This window comes from Hemitrygon akajei, chromosome 5 (genome assembly GCF_048418815.1).
Source record: "Hemitrygon akajei chromosome 5, sHemAka1.3, whole genome shotgun sequence".
Classification (NCBI taxonomy): domain Eukaryota; kingdom Metazoa; phylum Chordata; class Chondrichthyes; order Myliobatiformes; family Dasyatidae; genus Hemitrygon; species Hemitrygon akajei.
Window position 1 is genome coordinate 80,113,299 of NC_133128.1, and position 21,649 is coordinate 80,134,947.

The 21,649-nt window shown below is 39.1% G+C and overlaps 1 protein-coding gene across 3 annotated transcripts in view; it reads right to left on the reverse strand.

Moving 5' to 3' along the window:
• Positions 1-2,382: 2,382 nt before the first annotated feature.
• The window catches only part of LOC140727909 (ribosomal protein S6 kinase alpha-3), a 109,890-nt gene continuing 90,623 nt past the window's right edge, over positions 2,383-21,649 (reverse strand). For all 3 annotated transcript variants that reach the window (XM_073045868.1, XM_073045867.1, XM_073045866.1), the window contains 5 exons: positions 17,522-17,683; positions 15,202-15,278; positions 12,603-12,720; positions 11,038-11,178; positions 2,383-4,050 (listed from right to left, as the gene is read on the reverse strand). In XM_073045868.1, the coding sequence (XP_072901969.1) occupies positions 3,925-4,050; positions 11,038-11,178; positions 12,603-12,720; positions 15,202-15,278; positions 17,522-17,683 (624 nt within the window). In that variant the 3' untranslated portion in view covers positions 2,383-3,924. The remainder of the gene's footprint in view (positions 4,051-11,037; positions 11,179-12,602; positions 12,721-15,201; positions 15,279-17,521; positions 17,684-21,649) is intronic.

Here is a 21,649-nt window from a genome sequence, read left to right on the forward strand (position 1 = left end):
CAGACCAAGACTTTTCTTCAGGGCTGAAAAAGGGTCTCAGCCAGAAACATTGACTGTTTAATTCTCTTCATAGATTTCTGCCTGACCGGCTGAGTTCCTCTAGTATTTTGTGTGTGTTGCTTTGGATTTCCAGCATCTACAGACCTTCTCGTGTTTGGAAGTTACCAGAGGAACTTTATACTTCTTCTATTCAGGGGGAAAGGGGGAAGAGATAGCAGAAGTAGAAGAGATGCAGTTAAGGGCCGCTTTCTGTAGTAGAAAGGAAACCATGGTTAAAGGAAACACATGCCTTTTACTATACGTTTACTAGATCAGTTTCATGTTTATTATTGAATGTGGACACCATTCTGTGATAAATATAGCCATAGGGTGCTTGGTGCAACACCTTTTCCACCTCCTCCTCCTCAAAAGGGCTGCACTTAATATTTCTTTTGAATCATTCTCAACTCCAGGGGTCTCCCTGAGAACATTATTGAGAACAGGAGAAAGTGAGGCGGGGGAATAGACAATAGGTGCAGAAGTAAACCATTCAGCCCTTCGAGCCTGCACCGCCATTTTGAGATCATGGCTGATCAATTACTATCAATACCCGGTTCCTGCCTTGTCCCCATATCCCTTGATTCCCCTATCCATAAGATACCTATCTAGCTCCTTCTTGAAAGTATCCAGAGAATTGGCCTCCATTACCTTCCGAGGCAGTGCATTCCAGACCTCCACAACTCTCTGGGAGAAGAAGTTTTTCCTTAACTCTGTCCTAAATGACCTACCCCTTATTCTCAAACCATGCCCTCTGGTACTGGACTCTCCCAGCATCTGGAACATATTTCCTGCCTCTATCTTGTCCAATCCCTTAATAATCTTATATGTTTCAATCAGATCCCCTCTCAATCTCCTTAATTCCAGCATGTACAAGCCCAGTCTCTCTAACCTCTCTGTGTAAGACAGTCCAGACATCCCATGTTGCATCATGATATCAGCTTTAAATGAGAACAACCAGACTTATCACAAAACACTGTTACAATTCATTGGAAAATGGTCCTATTCAAAAATGGATTGAAGAACTGGGTGCCATCTTAACTTTAATATAAAACCAGAGCAGCTCCACAGTGAAGTATGCAAAAAAGGCAAACTGTATTGTTGAAATCAAGGTGGCAAGTGAAAAAACAAACTAAATTAATTCATACAGGAAGCATGGAAATTAAAGACACTAGGGTCTTATGATTACTACACGTATGGATTTGCAGTCCAACAGTTTTCAACTCATGTGAGCAGTGTGCTTGAAGTGACTTTGCAATCATTTGATCTTAACAGAGCAAAAGGAATAAGATTAAACTGAAGATTAGTATCACTTAAATATGTGCAATTTTTGTAATTGAACACACGAAGGAAGATGGAGGTGCAAAGATTATCCTATTCAGTAATGTAAGTGTTTGGAACTTTTGGATTCTGGACCAAATGAAATACTAAGTCCAAATCACTGATGTAGTGATGATAATGCAGGATCAAAATGTTAAGGTCTTTCAAATGGCAATGAGAAATGACCAGACCTATTATAGCGATGTTATGTCAGATCACTTGAGGTACTACATGATTTATGAGACGACTATGCCATACTGCAGGACATCACCGTAGCAGCTTCTCAGTAGGAATGTAATCTTTCGCAGAGGTCAATGGTAAACACAGATCTGAGCCATAACTCTAAGATTGTTGTAACTCTCTCAGTACTGTGTTGGCTTTTCAGTCTGGATTATAGCTCAAAGTCTTTGATTCAATCTTGGACAGACTCGCAGTAACAGTTGCTGAGGCAGAAAGATCTACTTTTTCATAAAAGCACTTGAAGATATCTTAAGAAATGATAGGTTCAGGGCAGAGAGTGACGTCCCTAATTCAGATGAAGGAACAGCAAGCAAGAAAAAATGTAAAATGTATTAGTTAACCTAATAGAGGGGGAGAACAAAGAGCCTCTGAGGAAATGAAAGATATTGTTTATTAGTTAATTGCTAAAATACAGAGATTCTGATTACACTGGAAGTAGAGTCAGGGGACATTAGTGGTATTCGGCAAAAGAACTGAGGAAAGATGAACAAAATTCAATTTAGCAGTAATTATCATCTAGAATGCACTGCCTAAATGAAACTGAATACATTTGGGAAAAGGAAAACAAGTGTTATTGCTATGGGAATGTGAGGTAAGGAAGCTTCACTGGGTAGCTTTTCCAAAAGATATGTAGGCTCTCAATTGCCTTTCTGTGATAAATAAAATGAAGTGTATGAAATTCCAAGCTGGATCCATTTTTCAAGTAATGAAATAACCTACTAATTAACACATTGATTAAGTCATTCAAAAGCAAAACTTAAAGGTCACAAGTAAATTACAGCATAATTTTAATGTTTGAAGATTTATTCTGTATAAATTTGTTTTTCTGCATGATTACAAAAAATTGTCAGTCCATAAGGAGTGACACATGTTAAAAAAATTCTGTTTCCACTTCAGTTACCCTCAAATCAGCCTAGGTAACATTAAACTCAAATGAAAACATTCTGATGCTGTACCAAAATTAGGCACAATTAAGTCAATCTTTTTCAGCATTGACTATTCTGGTCAATCCAGTTAAAATGGTAGCAGTATCAGCTGAATCTGACTTCAGCTACCAAATTCACGCTTTGGTAAAGACAGTATAAAAAAATCCTCATATGTCCACTTCAGTGCTTTGCTACGCTGTAGAGTCCAGTATAAAGCTTGATTTGTATAGAAGTGTAGAAAAATATTACATCTGTGATACTGTTGCATTTTTAAAAACTCACCAAGTAGATTTGAAAATTCAAAATAACCACCCATCATCTTTACAACTTCCCTTCAAGCTTTGATAGCTGGGTGACAACACTTAATATGCATTATTTAAATCTATTGCAATCCTATCCCATCAATTTATAAGGAATTGATTAAGGCTACAATATCTTGAAACTATTACATAAAGAATGGAGGAAATGAAGGTATAATGGATACACAGTAAAAGATCTTCAACTGATTTCTATTTTCCCTCACTGCAACTCAAGTGCCTAGGTGAACCCATTTGAGAAATCCAGTCTATTTTGTTCAACAGCACAGTAAGCAGCAAAAAAAAATGATCATCCCCTTCACCGTTTCACGCTAAGCTATATATAATGAAAAATTACTTTATAAAACATACTTTCACACAAAAGTAAGAGTTTTCATAATACGTGCTCAAGTTGATAAGTTTGCCTTCTGGGTGATCCATGGATTACAGTCACATACTGGGTACAGTAGTTAAAAATCAACTCAAAATGCAGGTAAGTAGATGAATTGTCCCTCAGCTACTTAACAGTACCCCAAGGAAATTTCAACCATGGTATAGTGATGAAATTAGTGTGAAAACTAACCGATGATTCAGAAAACTATTGGAGGACTATTCGAGAGAAAATGCAGTTAGAATCACTGCCTCCATCCAGGTCATGACATTCAAACGTGGCACAAGGCTTACAAATGATAACACGTATAGGATATACAATTACTCAAGTGCTCAACTTCTTAAAAAATTAATAACAAAAACATCCCAGGTGGATTTGTACATTCCCAGTAAAAATTCAGTATGATTCAGAGTGCTTCTCCTATTACTAATTTACAAGTAATACAGTGTTCATTGCAATGCCAAGTTTCTATGCATTTACCCAAATAATTTTTGATCCTAATTATGATTCCACTTCACATTCCATCCAAAATTCCCAAAATCCTGGTATCCAATTGTTCAAAGCAGGACTAACAGAAGGCAAAAAGCAGCATATAAAGGCAACTGGGATAGTTTGTTTGTTTGTTTGCTTTGTGTTTTGTTTTTTTGTTTTTTTACACACTGTTCTGTGATATACGTCCAGGGTTGCTGCAGTCCAGTTTTCAGCAGAGGTCACTTTAAAGAGCAGTTGAGGTAAGTTTCTTTACACCCCTTCGCTGAGCCAGGTTTGAGCAGCCAACAGGTTCTAGAACAGGCTGCAACGGTGTGCGGTTCAATGCAGAGTAAGTGGCAGCCATGGCCCCCTTAAAAATATAAAATAACATGAATGAAGGTAAAGCAGTAAGGTTTCGGTATATGCACATAACTTTACTCAAAAATTTGCTATTGTGCTTACACATAAAATCATGATACTACAAAAAAATTTCATCTGCTGCAAAGCATTATGATATCCTGAGAATATGAAAGACACATCACCCAAGTAATTTTTTCAACCACGAACTCCAATAATAATGATTGTAACACCTTTCCCTCAATTAGAAAACAGAAACAAACCTAATACAGCGGAAGTTGATGGATATTACTATTGTCAGAAATTCCACATCAAAGTTCAAGTGTTCTGCTTCTACAGGTGTTGTTTATTTTGTATACAATTTGTTTTGTACAATCACTTCCTGTTCATTAGCTTTTTTAAAAAATCAATTTCTTGCACGGGTTAATTTGGATTTGATTTGGAGTAAACATGATTGAAAGACATCCATCTCCATCCTCTATTTGCCCTTGAAACAGTGATATCTATGAGCCTTAACCTTTCTTAATATTGGTAAACATTTATATTCATTGGTATTAAGCTATCGCTGTGTCACAAGCTCACTCTAGTCCACGGCATAGCTATACTGTAATATGTTGCATGTGTGTATTACATTATTTAATGCTAATCATGAGAACAATATTGGTATATTCTGCCTTGAATTTAATATGTGTTACTTGACTTTCTGTAGTTTCACAGTTTTCTCATTATAAACCCTGAAGAAAGCTTTCAGCTGGGGTGATTTTTGAGAAGGTTTTTAACTCCCTGCCTAGCTTTGTACGCAACGCACTGCGAGAGCAGTAGAATGAAAAGATAAATTGCCTTCAAAGGCATCGCCATGAACTGGAGCAGTGTCTGAACGCAGCATGTTACAAAGTACTCTTCAACCCTATCACTGAGCCTTGGAAGTCAGATCAGAGAGTGGCGCGTCAATTACTTCTCTGCGACACTCAAGCAAAACCATGCTGCAGCATGGATCCACGCCAGAGCTGAAACCAGCGTCTGCTAAGTGCAAAGCTGAAATGCTATGAGAAAGCTTGTGTAGAAGCTACACCTAGTGCACTTGAGGAGCGTGAAGCATGAAGGACTGGAAATTTTTACCTGGTCCTCCTCCTGAACTTTCATCCTCTGCTTCAGATTCAAACCCAAAGATGAGCTCTTATTTAAGGTACAAAGTGAGAAGTGCCCAAGGTCACTCAATTTGGAAACACGTGGGTGTTCACCACTTAACAAGAGCAGACAAAGGCTGAACAGTGCACCAAGTGGATCAGTAGTTCACCCTTCACTGGTAGTAGGCATTATTTTTTTTATATATATTTACAGCTCTGTGGGGTCAAACGCTCCGATTAATTTTTCTTTTACATATTGTAATGGTTGGCCTGGAGTTTTGTAGTGGCAGGGTGGGGAGGATACTAACTTTATGATTTTATTTTGGGTGCTTTTTCCTTATTATGAATTATATATTAGACACGTTTGTTTTGCACTGTATTAATCTCCATTTTGTTGATGGGATTTTGTTGTAGTTGTAGTGTAGAAACTCAAAAAATTAATTTTTAAAAAAGCTACTCCACAACCAACTGCACAGCCCTCACGCACTGCACCAGACTGTGGTGATAAATCACCATTGGACAACGGTTTGAGCAAGATGCTGAGTCTGGGCAGAGAAGCCCTGAGGCAGAGTCAGTTTGAATGTGGACAAGACAATCATCCAGAGAGTGGTGGAGAATTCAGCAAGGAGGACTAGAGAAGCAGTAACAATATATTGCAGAATACAGACTGACATGGTGCAGCAAGCACCAGTGTCTCCAAGAAACGAGGCCAAGACTCTATAGGCACTTAAGAATTAGACCCAGATACAGCTGCAACTTCAGGGCCAGGACCTGGGGCTACTGGTTCCAGCATAGCAGCATCAGAACATGGCGAGGAACCAGCTGAGCATTCATTACATGTAGCTACTTTCCTGTACATCCTAAACAATGTTCTGGAATGTCAGAAGTTACTGGAAGCAGAGCTGGTGGATTGTTGCCAAGTCATTCTGCTTACCACTGCCAATTCTCATTGACTGCAACCATATTCCCAATAACAGGGATGAAACCAACTCCTGAAGCAGCACGCAGTTGTTCACATCTTAAGGGCGTAGGTGACAAGAACACCCTCCCCCCCCACTTGACTTTTCAGCTGAGATTCTCCTGTTGCTTGGCAGAGACACTATCTGTGCACATAAGGTATGTGAACAACATAATGCTCAGCATGATGTACTTTATGGCCAACAACTAGACCTAGTTTGAGTCATAACGAGTGAAGTCTGCCTCGATGGTGCTTGCCAGCCCACTGTCAGTGCATTTAAGACTAATATCTTGAAAAATGAGCACCCAAGTCATTTCCAATATTGTGAGAGTAGAAAGAGAAGACTGGAGGAATAGCCAAATACAGCCTTTGCAGTGGTTGGTACATTGTAAGCAACCTCTCAGTATAGAGCAACTAAATCAGACAAAGATTAGAATCTTGTTGTTGGAAGACAGGTGAATGCAGAGGATGTGCAGTCCCTCACAAAGCAATAATCTCAGTGAACCTCAGTTACCTTAGTGAACTCTGTCCCCTTCTTGACTCTACGGGACTACAGTGAGTTGGAGGTTGTACTAAGAGAGCACAACTCACTTCAGAGGTATCTCAGCCAATCATCATTCTGGGTGAGCACCACTGTTACTGGTTTGCTCATCAGACATTACCACGAGCAAGTATGTAATCAAGGATGACATTTTTGAAGCAAGAACAGTTAAAGCCTGTGCAGTAAGATGGTTTCAAGACTTAGTCAGAGACTGTTCATCCTTTTGGCAAAGATGAAATGATCATTTGACTTTTAAGTTTCAGAAGTTCAACATCCTGGAGGTCAGACAGGGAGAGTGCTACCTCCAGAGGCGCTGTTTGTTTTGTACAAATATCACTTCCTGTTTGTAAGTTTTTAAAAGATCATTTCCTGTGCTGGTTCATTTGGATTTCAACGGAGCAAACATGGTAAAATACATCCATCGCTAGCCACTTTTTAGTTGCCTATGTAAGTCTTAAGGTTTCTTAATATTGGTAAATAGTTACTAGATGTTCCTTGAAGGAAGTATTTTTATTGTTCATCACTATTAAGCTATTGTTGTGCCATAAGTTCGCTCTAGTCCATGGCATAACTATAGAATGTTGCCCACGTGTATTACCTTGTTTAACACTGATCGTGAGAATAAATGACAATATGTATATTCAGGTGCATGGTAATTCTATATTGAATCTAACATGCGTCTTACTTCACCTTCTGCAGTTTCACAAAGTTTTCTCCATGAAAACCCTGAAGAAAGCTTCCGGATCAGGTAATTTTTGAGAAGGCGTTTAACTCCCTAACTAGCTTTGTATGCAACACATTGAGAGCAGTAGAGTGAGATTTCCTTTTATAAGTACATAGTCAATTTTAAAATTTGAGGCTCTGCTTAATTCTAGTAAATATCTAAGCTTAAGTCGAGATGAAACATAGTAACTTCTAAGCAAATTTAAAATACTTTTAATATCTTAATAAATGAGCTATAATAATATGACAGGAAGCATTATGAGCAATGAAGACACGATACTAGTCAACTAGTCACCGGCACAATGTGTTTTCTGCACCAAATCAATTGGATTACATTCATCTTTACTCTATATGGCCTGGAAAGGAGGGTTAGCAGTGATAGTTTAAAAAACATCAGATGAGGAGCTCTTTGTCTTATTACTTGAGGGCTAGCAGCAAATAAAAGAAAGGCAATATCTGGTATTACAGCGATTTCCAGAAGCACTACAGTTGAGGACAAAGTACTGACTTTAGAAAGGATGAACAGCAACTGTATTAGGCAAAGTAGATTTTTTTCATTTTCCTTCAGTTGTTAAAAGGGGGCAGAAATGGCAATCAGTGGAGTGTTATGCTTACCCTGCAAGATATGGGACATCAGAGGGTCTAGCATCCCTTATGACTATGTCAGACCGCACTGATCACATAGAACAGCAGTTGGATTCACTTAGGTGCATGCAAGATCAGAAAGTGTTATGGACAGGAGTTTCAGGATGGTGGTCACAACAAAGTTTCACTCAGATAGACAAGAGAGTGCCAGGAGGGGAAAGCTATTTCCCGTGGCTGCTCCTCTCTCAAATAAGTATATTGCTTTGGATACAGTTAGGGTGGGGGGGGGGGGAGAAAGTGGCAAATGGCCTTGCAGAGGAAAAAAAAATTGACAGCAGGAGCCAGAGCAGTGGCACCATGATTGGCCCTGATGTGTAGAGCAGGGGAGAGTAGAGACAAGGAGGCTGTAGTTACAGGAGAGTCAATAGCTCGGGGAACAGACAAGAGACTCGGTGGCCTTGAATGAGGTATATTGCTCCTACGAGCCAGGGCCGAGGATATCTCTAAGCAGTTGCAGAATATTATAAAAAAGGGGGAGGAGGGCAGCCAGAAACCATTGTGCACATTGATACTCAATACAAAGGTAGAAAAGGAGGTGAGGTCCTTCAGTGTACACAGTAAGTTAGATGATTACAAAGCAGGACATCAGGTTGTAATCTCTGGAATTACTCCCTGGTGCCATGTGCTTGTGAGGGTAGGAACTGAGGATAGGGAAGATGAATGCATGACTGAGGAGCTGGTGTAGAAGGGGAGGGATGGAAGGACTTAGGTTCTTGCCGTTGGGATCTCTTCTGGAACAGGTAGCACCTAAATAAAAGGGGACTAATATCCTAGCCGAGGAATTTGCTAGTGCTAGTTAGGAAGGTTTAGTCTGGTGGTGTGGTGGGATGTGGAGGAGGTAGAGTTGTGGGCCAAAGCAGTCACACAGAGCCTATGAGAAAGCTGAGGCAAATGTGGAAGTTGAAGTGAAAAAGGTTCAGAAGACAGCCATAACAGGATGGGAGAAATGAAGGTCTGACAAGCTAAACTGCACTTATTTTAATGCAAGAGGCCCATCAGGCAAGGGACATGAACTCAGGGCATGAATACAAGGACTGGAATGTTATAGTTATTACAGAAAAATGTCTGAGGGATGGGCAGGACTGGTAGCTCAATGGTCCAGATGCTAGAGGCATGATAGATGAAGGGGTGATGAAGGAGGGGGAGTTGCTTTTCTGATTAGCAAAATCACCACCACAGTACACCACAGAATAATCCTGGTGAATGTCCAGTGAGGCTATATGGGTGGAATTCAGAAACTAAAAGGGAATGATCACTTTGATGGGATTCTACTGCAGGTTCACATCGTTGACAACCCCTCCTCCCGAAAACATTCAGCAGGAATTAAAGCAGCAAATAAGTTGGGGGATTACAGATGGCCATAAGAATAATAATAGTAGGTGGTTTTAAGTTCCTATATATTGACTGGGATTGCTACTGTCCAAAGAATTTGAACGGAGCAGAACTTAAGTGTATCCAGGAAAGTTTCTGAAGCAACATACAGATGACCCCATTACATAGGGAGCAACACTGGACCTTCTACTGGGAAATGATGTAGAGAAAGTGACTGAAGTGTCAGTAGTATGGACTTTGGGATTAATGGTTACAATTCTATTAGTTTTCAAAGAATTATAGAAAGGAATTAGACTGATCGGAAAATTAAACTAAACTGAGGCAAAGATAATTTTCAATAGCATAGCCATGAACTTACAAGTGAGAAAGGCTGTTTGCAGTGAGAGGATGCTAGCCCAGGTACAGTATATGGAACAAGGCATGGATGAGTTGGGCCAAAGAGCTCGTTCTGCACTGTATAAATCAGTACAGCTTTACCTGACAACTATTATTTGCCTTAAAAGGTCTTTCACAAATGTTCCAAAGTGTCTACTTTGAAGTACTTTGAAACCCGTAGTAATTCCTATAGAAACTGCAGCAGCTAATTTACAAGCTGCAACAAATTGTGGGATTTGACTAAAACCATGTGTTTCATATCTATTGTCTGAAGGATAAATATTGACACCACCAAAAAAAGACTTCCTTCACATAGTAGCATGGGAATCTTTTAAGTCTAAGACAATACAAAGGATCTCAACATGCCTTATCTGAAAAGCAACTTTGAAAAATGCTGAATTCTCTCAGTGCACTCTGTACACTCCATTACTGTGTCATCCTCCTGCCCTCATCCTCTCACCCTCCCTCCCCACTTATAGTAATTGTTCATCTTTATCAGACTTGTGCCTTTAATGCCATTTTTATATCACTGTACAGATAGTGTTACCATACTGAATAAAGCTTTGGGTATTTTCCAACATATGGTTACAACAAGTTATGGATGGCTGTAAACCAGAACCCGTTTATGACATGGAGATGCCCTGCACACTTTTGTTCATGGCTGCTAAATCAGAGCTGTTATCTCCCCACCCCGTCCCCCACAGACAGTAATTTGAGGAGCTAAAACTATGTAGGATGAAACACTTCATTATGATCATTGTGCATCATGATATACATCACGTTCAATTACTAGTTCATGCATTTTAGTCAGAGGCTTCTGGGATCATTAAAAGGTTTGTGTCTAAAATCTCAAATGGCCTGTATATTAAATTCATTTCAGTTATACATCAAAAATTGCACGAGTTTGATTTATCCACTATTGACAAGATGTACTCTAAACTATTATCTGTAATGAATGTTTGAAATAATCATACTTCACATTGAAATATTAGAAGAATAGCCATGACAAAATACAATTTTTAAGTTTGGAATGAATGAATTAATTGCCTTTCAGTTTCATTTATTTTACACAGCAAAAATTACTCAATTCATTTTGTATTTAGCATGTCTAGTTAGTGATTTTTATTTTATATAGACTTCAGACAACAAGCCAATGACTATCACCCATTTTGAATATTAAACTAGGCTCCTGCAAGACCATTATCACTTGGCGGTTTTGATGTTAGGGTCATGTTGTGTCAAACAGGGTGCAAAGAGCTGATATGTACCTAATGAATTGCAATAGCCATTTTTTTTTACCTTTACTAGATGTGGTGCGTCCTGTCGGTTTAAGTGAAACTGTGGAAGTCGATCTCGATGAATAATCCATGGGTGCCGGAGGATCTGGGTTGTGGTCAACCTTCGTTGTGGATCCACATGAAGCATCTTTGATACAAGATCCTGTTACATTGAAAGATCAAACCATTAAGTTTGGTACAAATCAATGTTATCAAACAAACATACTGTTCAAATCAAGGATTTTTTTTGAAAGACAAATCCAGTAATAAACTAGTAATACATTTAGATCCATTGTTTCTTCAGCATCCTGGCACTGACCAATGCCAAACAGAAGCAAATCAACATATATTCATTTGGTGGATTTTAGAACTTGTGTTATTGCCAAATGAAGTACAGTCATTTAAAATAAAAGAGAAATTTGATCACAGCAAATTCCCAATATTAGCCAGGAAAGTGAATATTCTGAGGCAGAAGAACTCACACCCAACCTCCCAATCAAATATACACCAAAGGAGATGAGTAATCTACAAATAGTCACTGAACTCTTAGTAACATTTAGTGCCCACATAATCTTCAGATTTATGATTGCCATAAACCAGCAAATATTCTTCTACTTTGTTTAGTTATAATCCTAGACAATAAAGATGGGAACTGCAATTGTCAAGGTAGTATGGTGTTAGCCAGAACTCGGTAACACCAACTAACCCAAAAAGAGAAGGCTGTGCATTTATGACCCATGTTTTCTAAGCTGATTCTTCAAAGTAGTATTGAGGTAGTATATGCTTGTGTCATTAAATTTAGTCTTCATCTGCCCTGTGCAAGTCTCCTTCACACAAAGAATAATGGTGCAAATACCAGCACCACAGTTTGGATGCATTTAGCATCTTTCACAATATCCTCAGGTGTATTTGAAATACGACAGCTATTTGTGATGCAAGAAATGGTGAAGAACTTGTAAACAACGAATTGCCATAAACAGCGATTTCTTAAAACCAAGTCAGTTAACTAAGGAATACCAGTGATAACTCCTATACTCTTCCTTAAAAGAGTACAATGGAATCTTTCACATACAAGAGACCAGATGAAGCCTCATCTTAAAACACTATCTGAAAATTGGTGCCTCTGCAGATTTAAAAGTACAAAGTGATTCATTATTTCTCCAAGGTGAGAGTTCTTGTGTTGTTCTTAAAAACTTAAGACTGCAAACCATTGTGGGTATTAATCTGAAGAAAGATGCTGGAAGAAAGATAGATAATTCATCCATACGGATAATGGGATTCCAGCGCTCTGCCTCTAACACTTACACTACCACTAATGTAATGGAGTTCGTAGAGTTAGCACACAAAGATATTTAATACATTGATCCTGGATTTTTATCTTGGGTGTATTGTATTTTATGATCCTATTCATTCTCCCAGTAGGATAAAATTATTCAGATTCATTTCTGGAATATTACTTCAGTATCCAGCGTTCCCTTTACTTAAATTATTTAACGCATTCTCTACAGCACACATTCATGTTCCTCCTCTTCAAATCACCAAGAGCTGAATCACATTTATATTTCAGATAATGTTTAAGGCACCAACCTTAGCAACATCAGAAACAGTATCCCAGTAACCTCCAGTCAGACTGAACTTCCCACTACCTATTCTTGCCAATATTTCTTCGGGCGTGTCATCAGGTCCATTAGCAAAAGGGGTGTAACTGAAACAAAAGTCAAATTCTCATTATTAAACCATAAATGCAGAAATTATTAAATTAAATTTGCTGCACTAGTCAGACAAAAGTTAACATTTTTGGGCAACAGGACATGTGCAAATAAGTTACGTTAGAAATAAGATGGTGTATTTGAACAGGGAACAATATACCGTAGATTCCGGATTATAAACCGCTACTTTTTTCCCACATTTTGAACAGCTTTGAACTCTGCGGCCTTTAATCCAGAGCGGCTAATACATGTTTTTTTTTCATGCCGCCTCGTAAACATTTTGCCTCGTAACAGTAGACCAATAAAATTGATGAGTAGTTCACAGAGGTCCAATGAAATTGTACGATAAATCAAGCGCACTTTCACAATTAAATTATTGTAAATCAGTCATTTGTACTCACCCTCATCAACATGGAAAATACTCGAAGAAAAGCAAGACCCGAGCGTGTCAGACCCGAGCGCATCAGACCCGATTAGACCCGATCGCGTTACGCAAGCGCGTCAGACCCGATTAGACCCGATCGCGTTACGCAAGCGCGTCAGACCCGATTAGACCCGATCGCGTTACGCAAGCGCGTCAGACCCGAGCGCGTCAGACCCGATTAGACCCGATCGCGTTACGCAAGCGCGTCAGACCCGATTAGACCCGATCGCGTTACGCAAGCGCGTCAGACCCGATTAGACCCGATCGCGTTACGCAAGCGCGTCAGACCCGAGCGAAAACGCTGCTTTTAAGTTAAAGGCGATCAATAACTTTTCCTGGTAGGCTGCAGTCTATATATTTTTACCAGTCGCTAGGAGATATTGGAATGTTGTTCGTGCTGTTCAGTAAAAAAGTATATGCAACGTAATTTGTGTTACCGATACGTATGTATATTTAAAAGTAGCGGTGCGGCCTAAAATCCGGTGCGGCCTTTACAATTAAAATATTGATTTTATTTCTAAAATTAGAGCCAGCGGCTTTTAATCAGGTGCGCTCTGTAGTGCGGAATCTACGGTACTTCATTATTAATTGAAGGTAGGTATTTAGATTAAGAAAATACAGATGCAAGGTATATTTAACTGTACTGCATCAGTAGAAGTATAATTCTTAATGTGACTAAATGGTGTTACCATAGCCACCGAGAAGCATAAGGGGCCATATGGCTCCCTTCAACTCTTTTTGTTATTCAATAAGATCAAGTTCAATTTATTCCTGGCCTCAAACCTTTTTCTCTTTCCTGTAAACCTCAACACTCCTCAAAAATCTATTCCAGCCTTATAACAGTCTTTAGCTCCAATCCCAACTATTGAGACCCTGCATGATGTGCTGTTTTTCAGTGAGCCAGAACAAGGTGCAAAAGATAACATAAAAATTTCCAACAAATCATAGTATTTCTAGCATATTGAAATAGCAAAAACTAAAATCCAGGAATTTTTTTGATCCATTTTCCCTCTCAACCTCATTCGCCTACCTTCCTGTAACCTTTCATACCCTAACGAATCAAGAACCTTCAACTTCCACCTTATATACACCCAATGACCTGGCTTCCACAGCTGCCTGTAGCAACAAATTCCAGATCCATCACCCTTCTGGCTAAAGAAATTCCTCATCTCCATTCTAAATATTCATCCCTCAATTCTCAGGCTGTACCCTTTGATCCTAGATGTCACCAGCATAGGAAAAATGTTTCCACCTAGGCCTTTCAACATTCGATAAGTTTCAATGATATTCACCCCTCATTCTTCTAAATTCCAGTGAGTACAGGCCCAGAGATGTCAAATGCTCCTCATACGATAACCCTTTCATTCTTATTAACCTCCTCTGAACTTTCTCCAATGTTAGCACATCCTTTCTTAGATAAGAGACTCTAAACTGCTCACAGTGCTCCCAAGTGAGGCCTCACCAGTGCCCTATAAAGCCTCAGCATTACATCTTTGCTTTTATATTCCAGTCATCACAAAATGAATGCTAACATCACATTTGCCTTCCTCACCACCGCTTCAATCCGCAAGTTAACATTTAGGGAATGTAACGCAAGGACTCCCAGGTCATTTTGCACAGAGTTTTGAATTTTCTGCCCATTTAGAAAATGGTCTACACTTCTTTCCCTTCTACCAAAGTGCAAGACCATACATTCCAACAGGTCGGTGGGCAGATTCTTATCCTTCCAATGGATGAAAGTAGTCAGTTAATGTAGGAATTGGCAAAATGTTAGCTAAAAGCAGGATTACAGATTTGTACACTTGCATGGGAATTCCAAACTTGGTGGCACTTTTATGGAAAATATTGCACACTGAGTGTGAAAACTGCAAAATTTCCATCAGCCTCAGGCACATTATAAAAGTATTGAAAATGCAAACTGAACTATAAGTTAAGTGTGCTATTTCCAGATTAATATGTACCACAAGCCATTGCCAACATGATTCACTGCCTTTACCAATGGGTGGAAAGTCTTTTTACATTTCAGTGAGATCCATCATTAATATAAGCTTACCCTGTGAGCATAGTGTAGAGAAGAACACCAAGACTCCATATATCACAAGCTGCATCATACCCTTGCCGCTTTAAGACCTATGAAGTATAAAACAAAGTAATTAACTGTTTGTGTTTCCAGTTACCTTGTAAAGAATAACTTTAAAGGCAACAAGGCTTAGCATTCAAACCAGGTGCAAGGACTTTCAGAGTGTACCAGACCCCTGTGTGGTATGCAGAAATACAAGTTTTTTTTTGTCAAGAGCAATGTAAACTTTAGACACATAGGGCTATGAATCTATGGAATTCATTTTGCTGAATTATTGAAAATATAATTGCACGATGGCAATGAGGAGTCCTACAGGCATGAGACAGATCGGCTGGTTGAGTGGTGTTGAAAGAATAATCTTGCACTCAACATTAGCAAGACCAAAAAATTGATATATGAACTTCAAGAAGGGGAAGCCAGCAGAATGTACACCAGTCCTTATTGAGGGATGGGCAGTGGAAAGGGTGAGCAGCTTCAATTCATGGGCGTCAACGTCACAGAGTATCATCAGCCCAACATATTGATGCAATCACAAAGAAGGCTTATCGGTAACTATAATTTATTAGGAGTTTGAGGAGATTTGGTTTGTCACCAAAGACTCTAGCAAATTTCTAGGGATGTATCATGAAGAGCATTCTGACTGGCTGCATCACTGCCTGGTATGGTGACTCCAATGCACAGGATTAAAAAAGGAAGCAGAAGGTTGTAGATGCAGCCAACTCCATTACAGGCACATACCTCCCCACCAGCAAGGGCATCTTCACAATGCAGTGCTACAACAAGTCAGAATCCATCATTGAGGACCCTCACCATGCAGGACATGTCCTGTTCTCATTACTACCATCAGAGGGGATGTACAGGAGCCTGAAGACCCACATTCAACATTTTAAGAACAGCTTCTTCCCCTCTGACATCAGATTTCTGAAGTCTATGAACCCATGAACACTACTTTGCTATTCCTCTTTTGAACTATGTGTTTTTTATTTTTTGGTAATTTTTTTTGTCTTGCACTGTACTGTTGCCATGAAACAACAGGTTTCACGCCATGTCAGTGATAATAAACCTGGTCTTGATTCTGTCTCAGACTCTTGCTGATCTGCAGAATATTTCTAGCATTTATTTTATGCATACTTTGCCACTGTTTAATTACACCAGGGATTTCCAAATTTTCTCTTTATTACAAATGGTATTGAAATTTTAAGTTATACTCCCATAAAGTTACAGAATGAAGATAAAAGTCTATTTTATTTCTCTAATTGTAAACACCTCTTATCCAGAGTATACGAAGTCAGATGTAAATGGTTGCAAAAGCTCAGAAATTGGGAACACAATCTTACTTATGACAGAAATTTAACCCCTACATCAAGATTTGAAAATATACATTTTTGAATAAAGCCTGAAGCAACTAATACAAAGTGTTATTTTCAAAAACTCAGGTTTTTTCAGTATCAAATTACATACTGTATGAAATTACATAAAATAAATACATAGTTCAAAAGAGGATTAGTGAGGTAGTGTTACATTTATGATTTTGGCAAGAGCTGAACTGAGATGTCATCTATTAATCTGCAGTGCAAAAAAGGACAATAAGGGGATTTCTGAACATGTCACTATAATTTCTTGAAATTGAGATGTGACACAGAATGCTGTACTCCGTAATTCTTGGGATGTAAGTAGCTCTTAAATTGATAGGATCACAAACTACCTAATGTGGGGCAATCACACGTGGTTAGTCCAAGAAGCACTAGTGCTGATGATGCAGTTGGGTTGTTATTCTGAGGAAGGGGTTAAGGGAGATAGATGGGAAAGAATTGATAATGATTTACAGAGCAGCTAGCTGTGATGAGATGCTTGTAATTGTTTCATCCTGTCGCTCACAGAGTGGTCTTATCCCTATTTATTTCCCTCTCCTTGATGAGAATAAAACTTCTCTGCAAAAAAGAAAATATTGCATTTAGGGAAAAAATATTTGGTTTGAAAGGTTCCTTAGTATATTTTAATCACCTTGGCCTATTTATAATACCTATGTATATTGTATCATCTCTACCAGGCAGGATCATCCTGTATGAAAAGTAGCTTCACAGGGAACCTTCACAAGCACAGCTGAAACTGGTAGTCAGCACAATAGGTAAGTGGAGAAATTAACATGCATACTGCCATCCCTGTAGAGTATGGTTTTCAGAGATGCTGCACTATCCTGGAAAGCCCTGAAGAGCACTAATCAGTTTATTGTTTCAAGGGGTACTTAACGTTTGTACAATACTTCAATAAAAGACAATAAATAAAGCCTTACTTCAGGAGCAACAAAATTAGCTGTATAACATGGAGTCATGAGAAGGCCATTGTCAGCACGTAACTGCTTGGCAAACCCAAAGTCACATATACGAATCGATTCTGGATTGCCAGACTCATCCACATACAAGATGTTACTCGGTTTCAAGTCTCTGTGTACCACCTGTACGGATTAAAACAGATTAATACACCATAGAGCATCGCTGCTTTATTAATCCACTCTTAAATAATTTATGCTGGTATATCTATAATACCTATATTAAAACTGCCCATGTGTACAAGCAAATGTACAAATGGCTTGCTGAAATTGATAAATACAATTTACAATCCTGCTTAGATGTCGAATCACTGGATTATCTCAGAAAAAAAATCATGACACAGCTATGATGCCCTGTTGGTTAATGAATGTACAGTATACCCTTGAAGTTCAAGAGTACTTAGCACTCCTATATTGCATGTGGAGTTCAGACGTCAGCAGTTCCCCGACAGTTGCCAGGATTTTTGCACACTTTCTAAGTTCAACGAATTGAGGTGCTACTATTCTGAGCTGAGAATATGATTAAAAGAGAGAAAGTCAATAAGGGGAAAAAATATCGAAAATACTTTCCATGATTATTAGTTCATCTTTTTGTTTTGGTATTAATTTGCAAATAATAAAGTTATAATACTTAGGAAGCAGATGTCTGCTGAAAAGAGTTTTAAGTCAACCCTAAAAATGAAAAATTTTCTTACAATTCCAGTTAAATAGAATTAGTTTGGACAGTAACAATCAAATTTATAACAGGATAGATAGTGATTCAGAATAACAAAATTGTCCTTTAGCAAATATAAGCACACAAATATTATTCAGCAAATGTCAGCTGGCACACAAATATCAAAGATACAAACTATGGAAAAAACAATTTCTACCAAGCAGGATATTTTATGGGGGGGAAAAACATGAAGTACATATTGCCTATTCACGTGCTTGATCTCATTTCATTTTAATTCACATGTACATTTTCTGTTTTTATGGGTTTACAGCTGTTACTGGTTGGTGGGCAATACTAGTCAGAATGGTCTCAAATTGGAGGGGGATTCATGAAGAAAGGAAGTGGTTACAGGGGAATCTCCTGTGGGGAGGGAGGAGCACTGGTTCCAAAGCTAATTTTGTAAATAAAAAATGCCCAATGTTTAACACATTGATTAAAATTCCATCAAATTTGATTGTAAAACGTTTGCAAGGCAAACTGGTGTTTCAAGTAAAAAGTAACAATCAAGTTCTGACAGAGCAGGTTATGTGCTTGGATGTAAGACTTTGTGGACAATGAAACAATAGTACTTATCTCAGTTTTGAGAAATTGATTCCGAGTTTGAATTGGAAAGTTAAGAGACAACCTAAGGTGGAGGGACAAAGAGTATTTGGATAACTGTTCTTGGCTTTGGTCATGCCTAGCACAAAGATACACATTTTAAACAAATTTGATGGAAAATGATCTTAAAAATAGTTATCATATGAAACTACACTATAATATATTTAAAAAATTTTTTTAACCCCTTTCTTAATACAGGATTTTGGATCATTTCAGTCAAGCAAGACCCTTTTATTCAGAGTTGCACGAGTTTTTCTTTTGCTTAATCTGAATTACCTCTATGATGTCACTAGTGACATTATGCTAATACTAAAGTTTATCGAACATTGTTAATCAAAAATTGTTTAGCCAGTCAAATTAAAACTGGCGGTGTGATGCTAGCTCATGGTTCCTAGTTTACATGAAGATTTGCAAATTACTTTTCCAGTAGAAAATGTGGCCTCAAATTGCTCCTTACGTCAAGTTCTCTATGCAACAGAATTCTCCTAGTGGAGATTTCCATAACGATTTTTAAGGTGTTGATGCAAGAACATTTGAGTTTTTGGAAGGCTGCAGCTCCTTAGAGACCATGTTAAGGAACTGGAGCTACAGCTGGATGACTCACATGGGAGAATGAGGTGATCGATTGGAGCTACAGGGAAGTAGTTACCCCTAAGGTGCAGTAGAAAAAGGAAGAGGCAGCCAGTGCTGAATTCCCTCCAGTAATAAGTATACCACGATAGATACTGTTGTGGGGGAAGCCACAGCAGCTGTATCTCTGGCACTGAGGCTCAGAACGGAAGAGCGAAGAAGAGTGCAGTAGTGATAGGGGATTCCAAATTTAGAGTACGCAGGCGATTCTGTGGACGTGAATGAGACCCCCGGTTGATATGTTGCCTTGCAGGTGAGAGAGATGTCTCAAATCAGGTCCACAGCATTCTAAAGAGTGAGGTGAACAACTGGAAGTCATGGTACATATTTGTACCAATGATATAGGTAGGAAAAGACATGAGGTTGTGAAGAGAAAGTTTAGGGAGTTAGGTAGAAAGCTGAAAAGCAGGACCTAAATAAAGGGCATTCAGGATGAGGTAATGAATTGGATTAGACATTGGCTTTGCCGGAGAAGCCAGAGAGGGGTAGATGGTTCCCTCTGTGACTGGATGCCTGTGACTAGTGGAGTGCTGCAAGGATCGGTGCTCAGTCCATTGTTGTTTGTCATCTATATCAACGATCTGGATGATAATAAGCTAAACAGGATCAACAAATTTATGGATTACACTGAGACTGTGAGGAAGGCTATTAAAGATTGTAGTGGGATCAGGGCCAGCAGGAAAAATGGGCTACAAAATTGAAGATGGAATTTAATGCAGACAAGTGTGAGGTGTTACACTTTGGGAGGACAAACCAGGGTAGGACTTACAGTGAGCAGTAAGGCACTGAGGAGTGTGCAGTACAACAGAGGAATCTGGGAACAGAGATTCATAATTCCTTAAAAGTGACATCACAAGTACATAGGGTCATAAAGAGAGCTTTGGCAAACTGGCCTTCATAAATCAAAGAATTGAGTACTGGAGTTGGCATGTTATGTTGAAGTTGTACAAGATGGTAGTAAGGCCTAATATGGAGTATTACATGCAGTTCTGATCACCTACCTACACAAAAGATATCAGTAAGATTGAAAGAGAAAATTTACAAGGATGTTGCCAGCTCTTGAAGACCTTAGTTACAGGGAAAGGTTCAACAGGTTAGGACTTTATTCCCCAGAATGTAGGAGATTGAGGGGAATTTGATAGAGGAATACAAATTTATGAGTATAGATAGGGCAACTGCCAACAGGCTTTTTCCAAAGAGGTTGGGTGAGACTAGAAGTCCTAGGTTAAAGGAAAAGGTAAAACCTTTAAGGGGAACACAAGAGGGAACTTCTTCACTCAGAGGGTAGTGACAGTGTGGAACAAGTTGCCAGTGTTGGGGGCAATGTATTAGCATGGATAGAGGATTGGTTAACTAAATGAAAGCAGAGAGTTGGGATACATGGGTGTTACTCTGGTTGGCAATAAGGGGTGAGCAGTGTGCCACAAGGGTCGGGTGCTGGGCCCACAACTGTTCATGATATACAATCTGGAAGAGGGAACAGAGTGTAATGTATCCAAGTTAGCTGATGGTATTAAATTGAGTGGAAAAGCAAATTCTGCAGAAGATATGGAGAATCTGCAGAGAAATATAAACAGGTCAAGTAAGTGGGCAAGAGTCTGATAGATGGAATACAATGTTGGTAAATGCGAGGTCATCCACTTTGGAAGGGAAAAATGGAAAAAATTATTATTTAAATTGTAAAAAAAAATGCAGCAAGCTGCTGTGCAGAGGCTTGGGAGCGCTTGTGCATGAATCACAAAAGGTTGGTTTGCAAGTGCAGCAGGCTATCAAGGCTGCAAATGGGATTGCTAGAGGGATTGAATTTAAAAGCAGGGAGGTTATGCTGCAACCGTACAGGCTACTAGTGAGGCCACATCCAGAGTACTGTGTGTATGTCTGGTCTCGTTACTTGAGGAAGGATATACTGACTTTGGCCAAGTGGTTAAGGTGTTGGACTAACGATCTGAAGGTTATGAGTTCGGGCCCCAGCTGAGGCAGCGCGTTGCGTCCTTGAACAAAGCACTTAACCACACATCACTGGGGTTAACCTCGTAATAGACTGGTATCCTATCCTGGGGGGGGGGGGGGGGGGGGTCCTCGTACTCTCAGTCGCTTCACGTCACAGAAACCGGCATAAGCACCGCCCTGATAAGCCTATAAGGCTC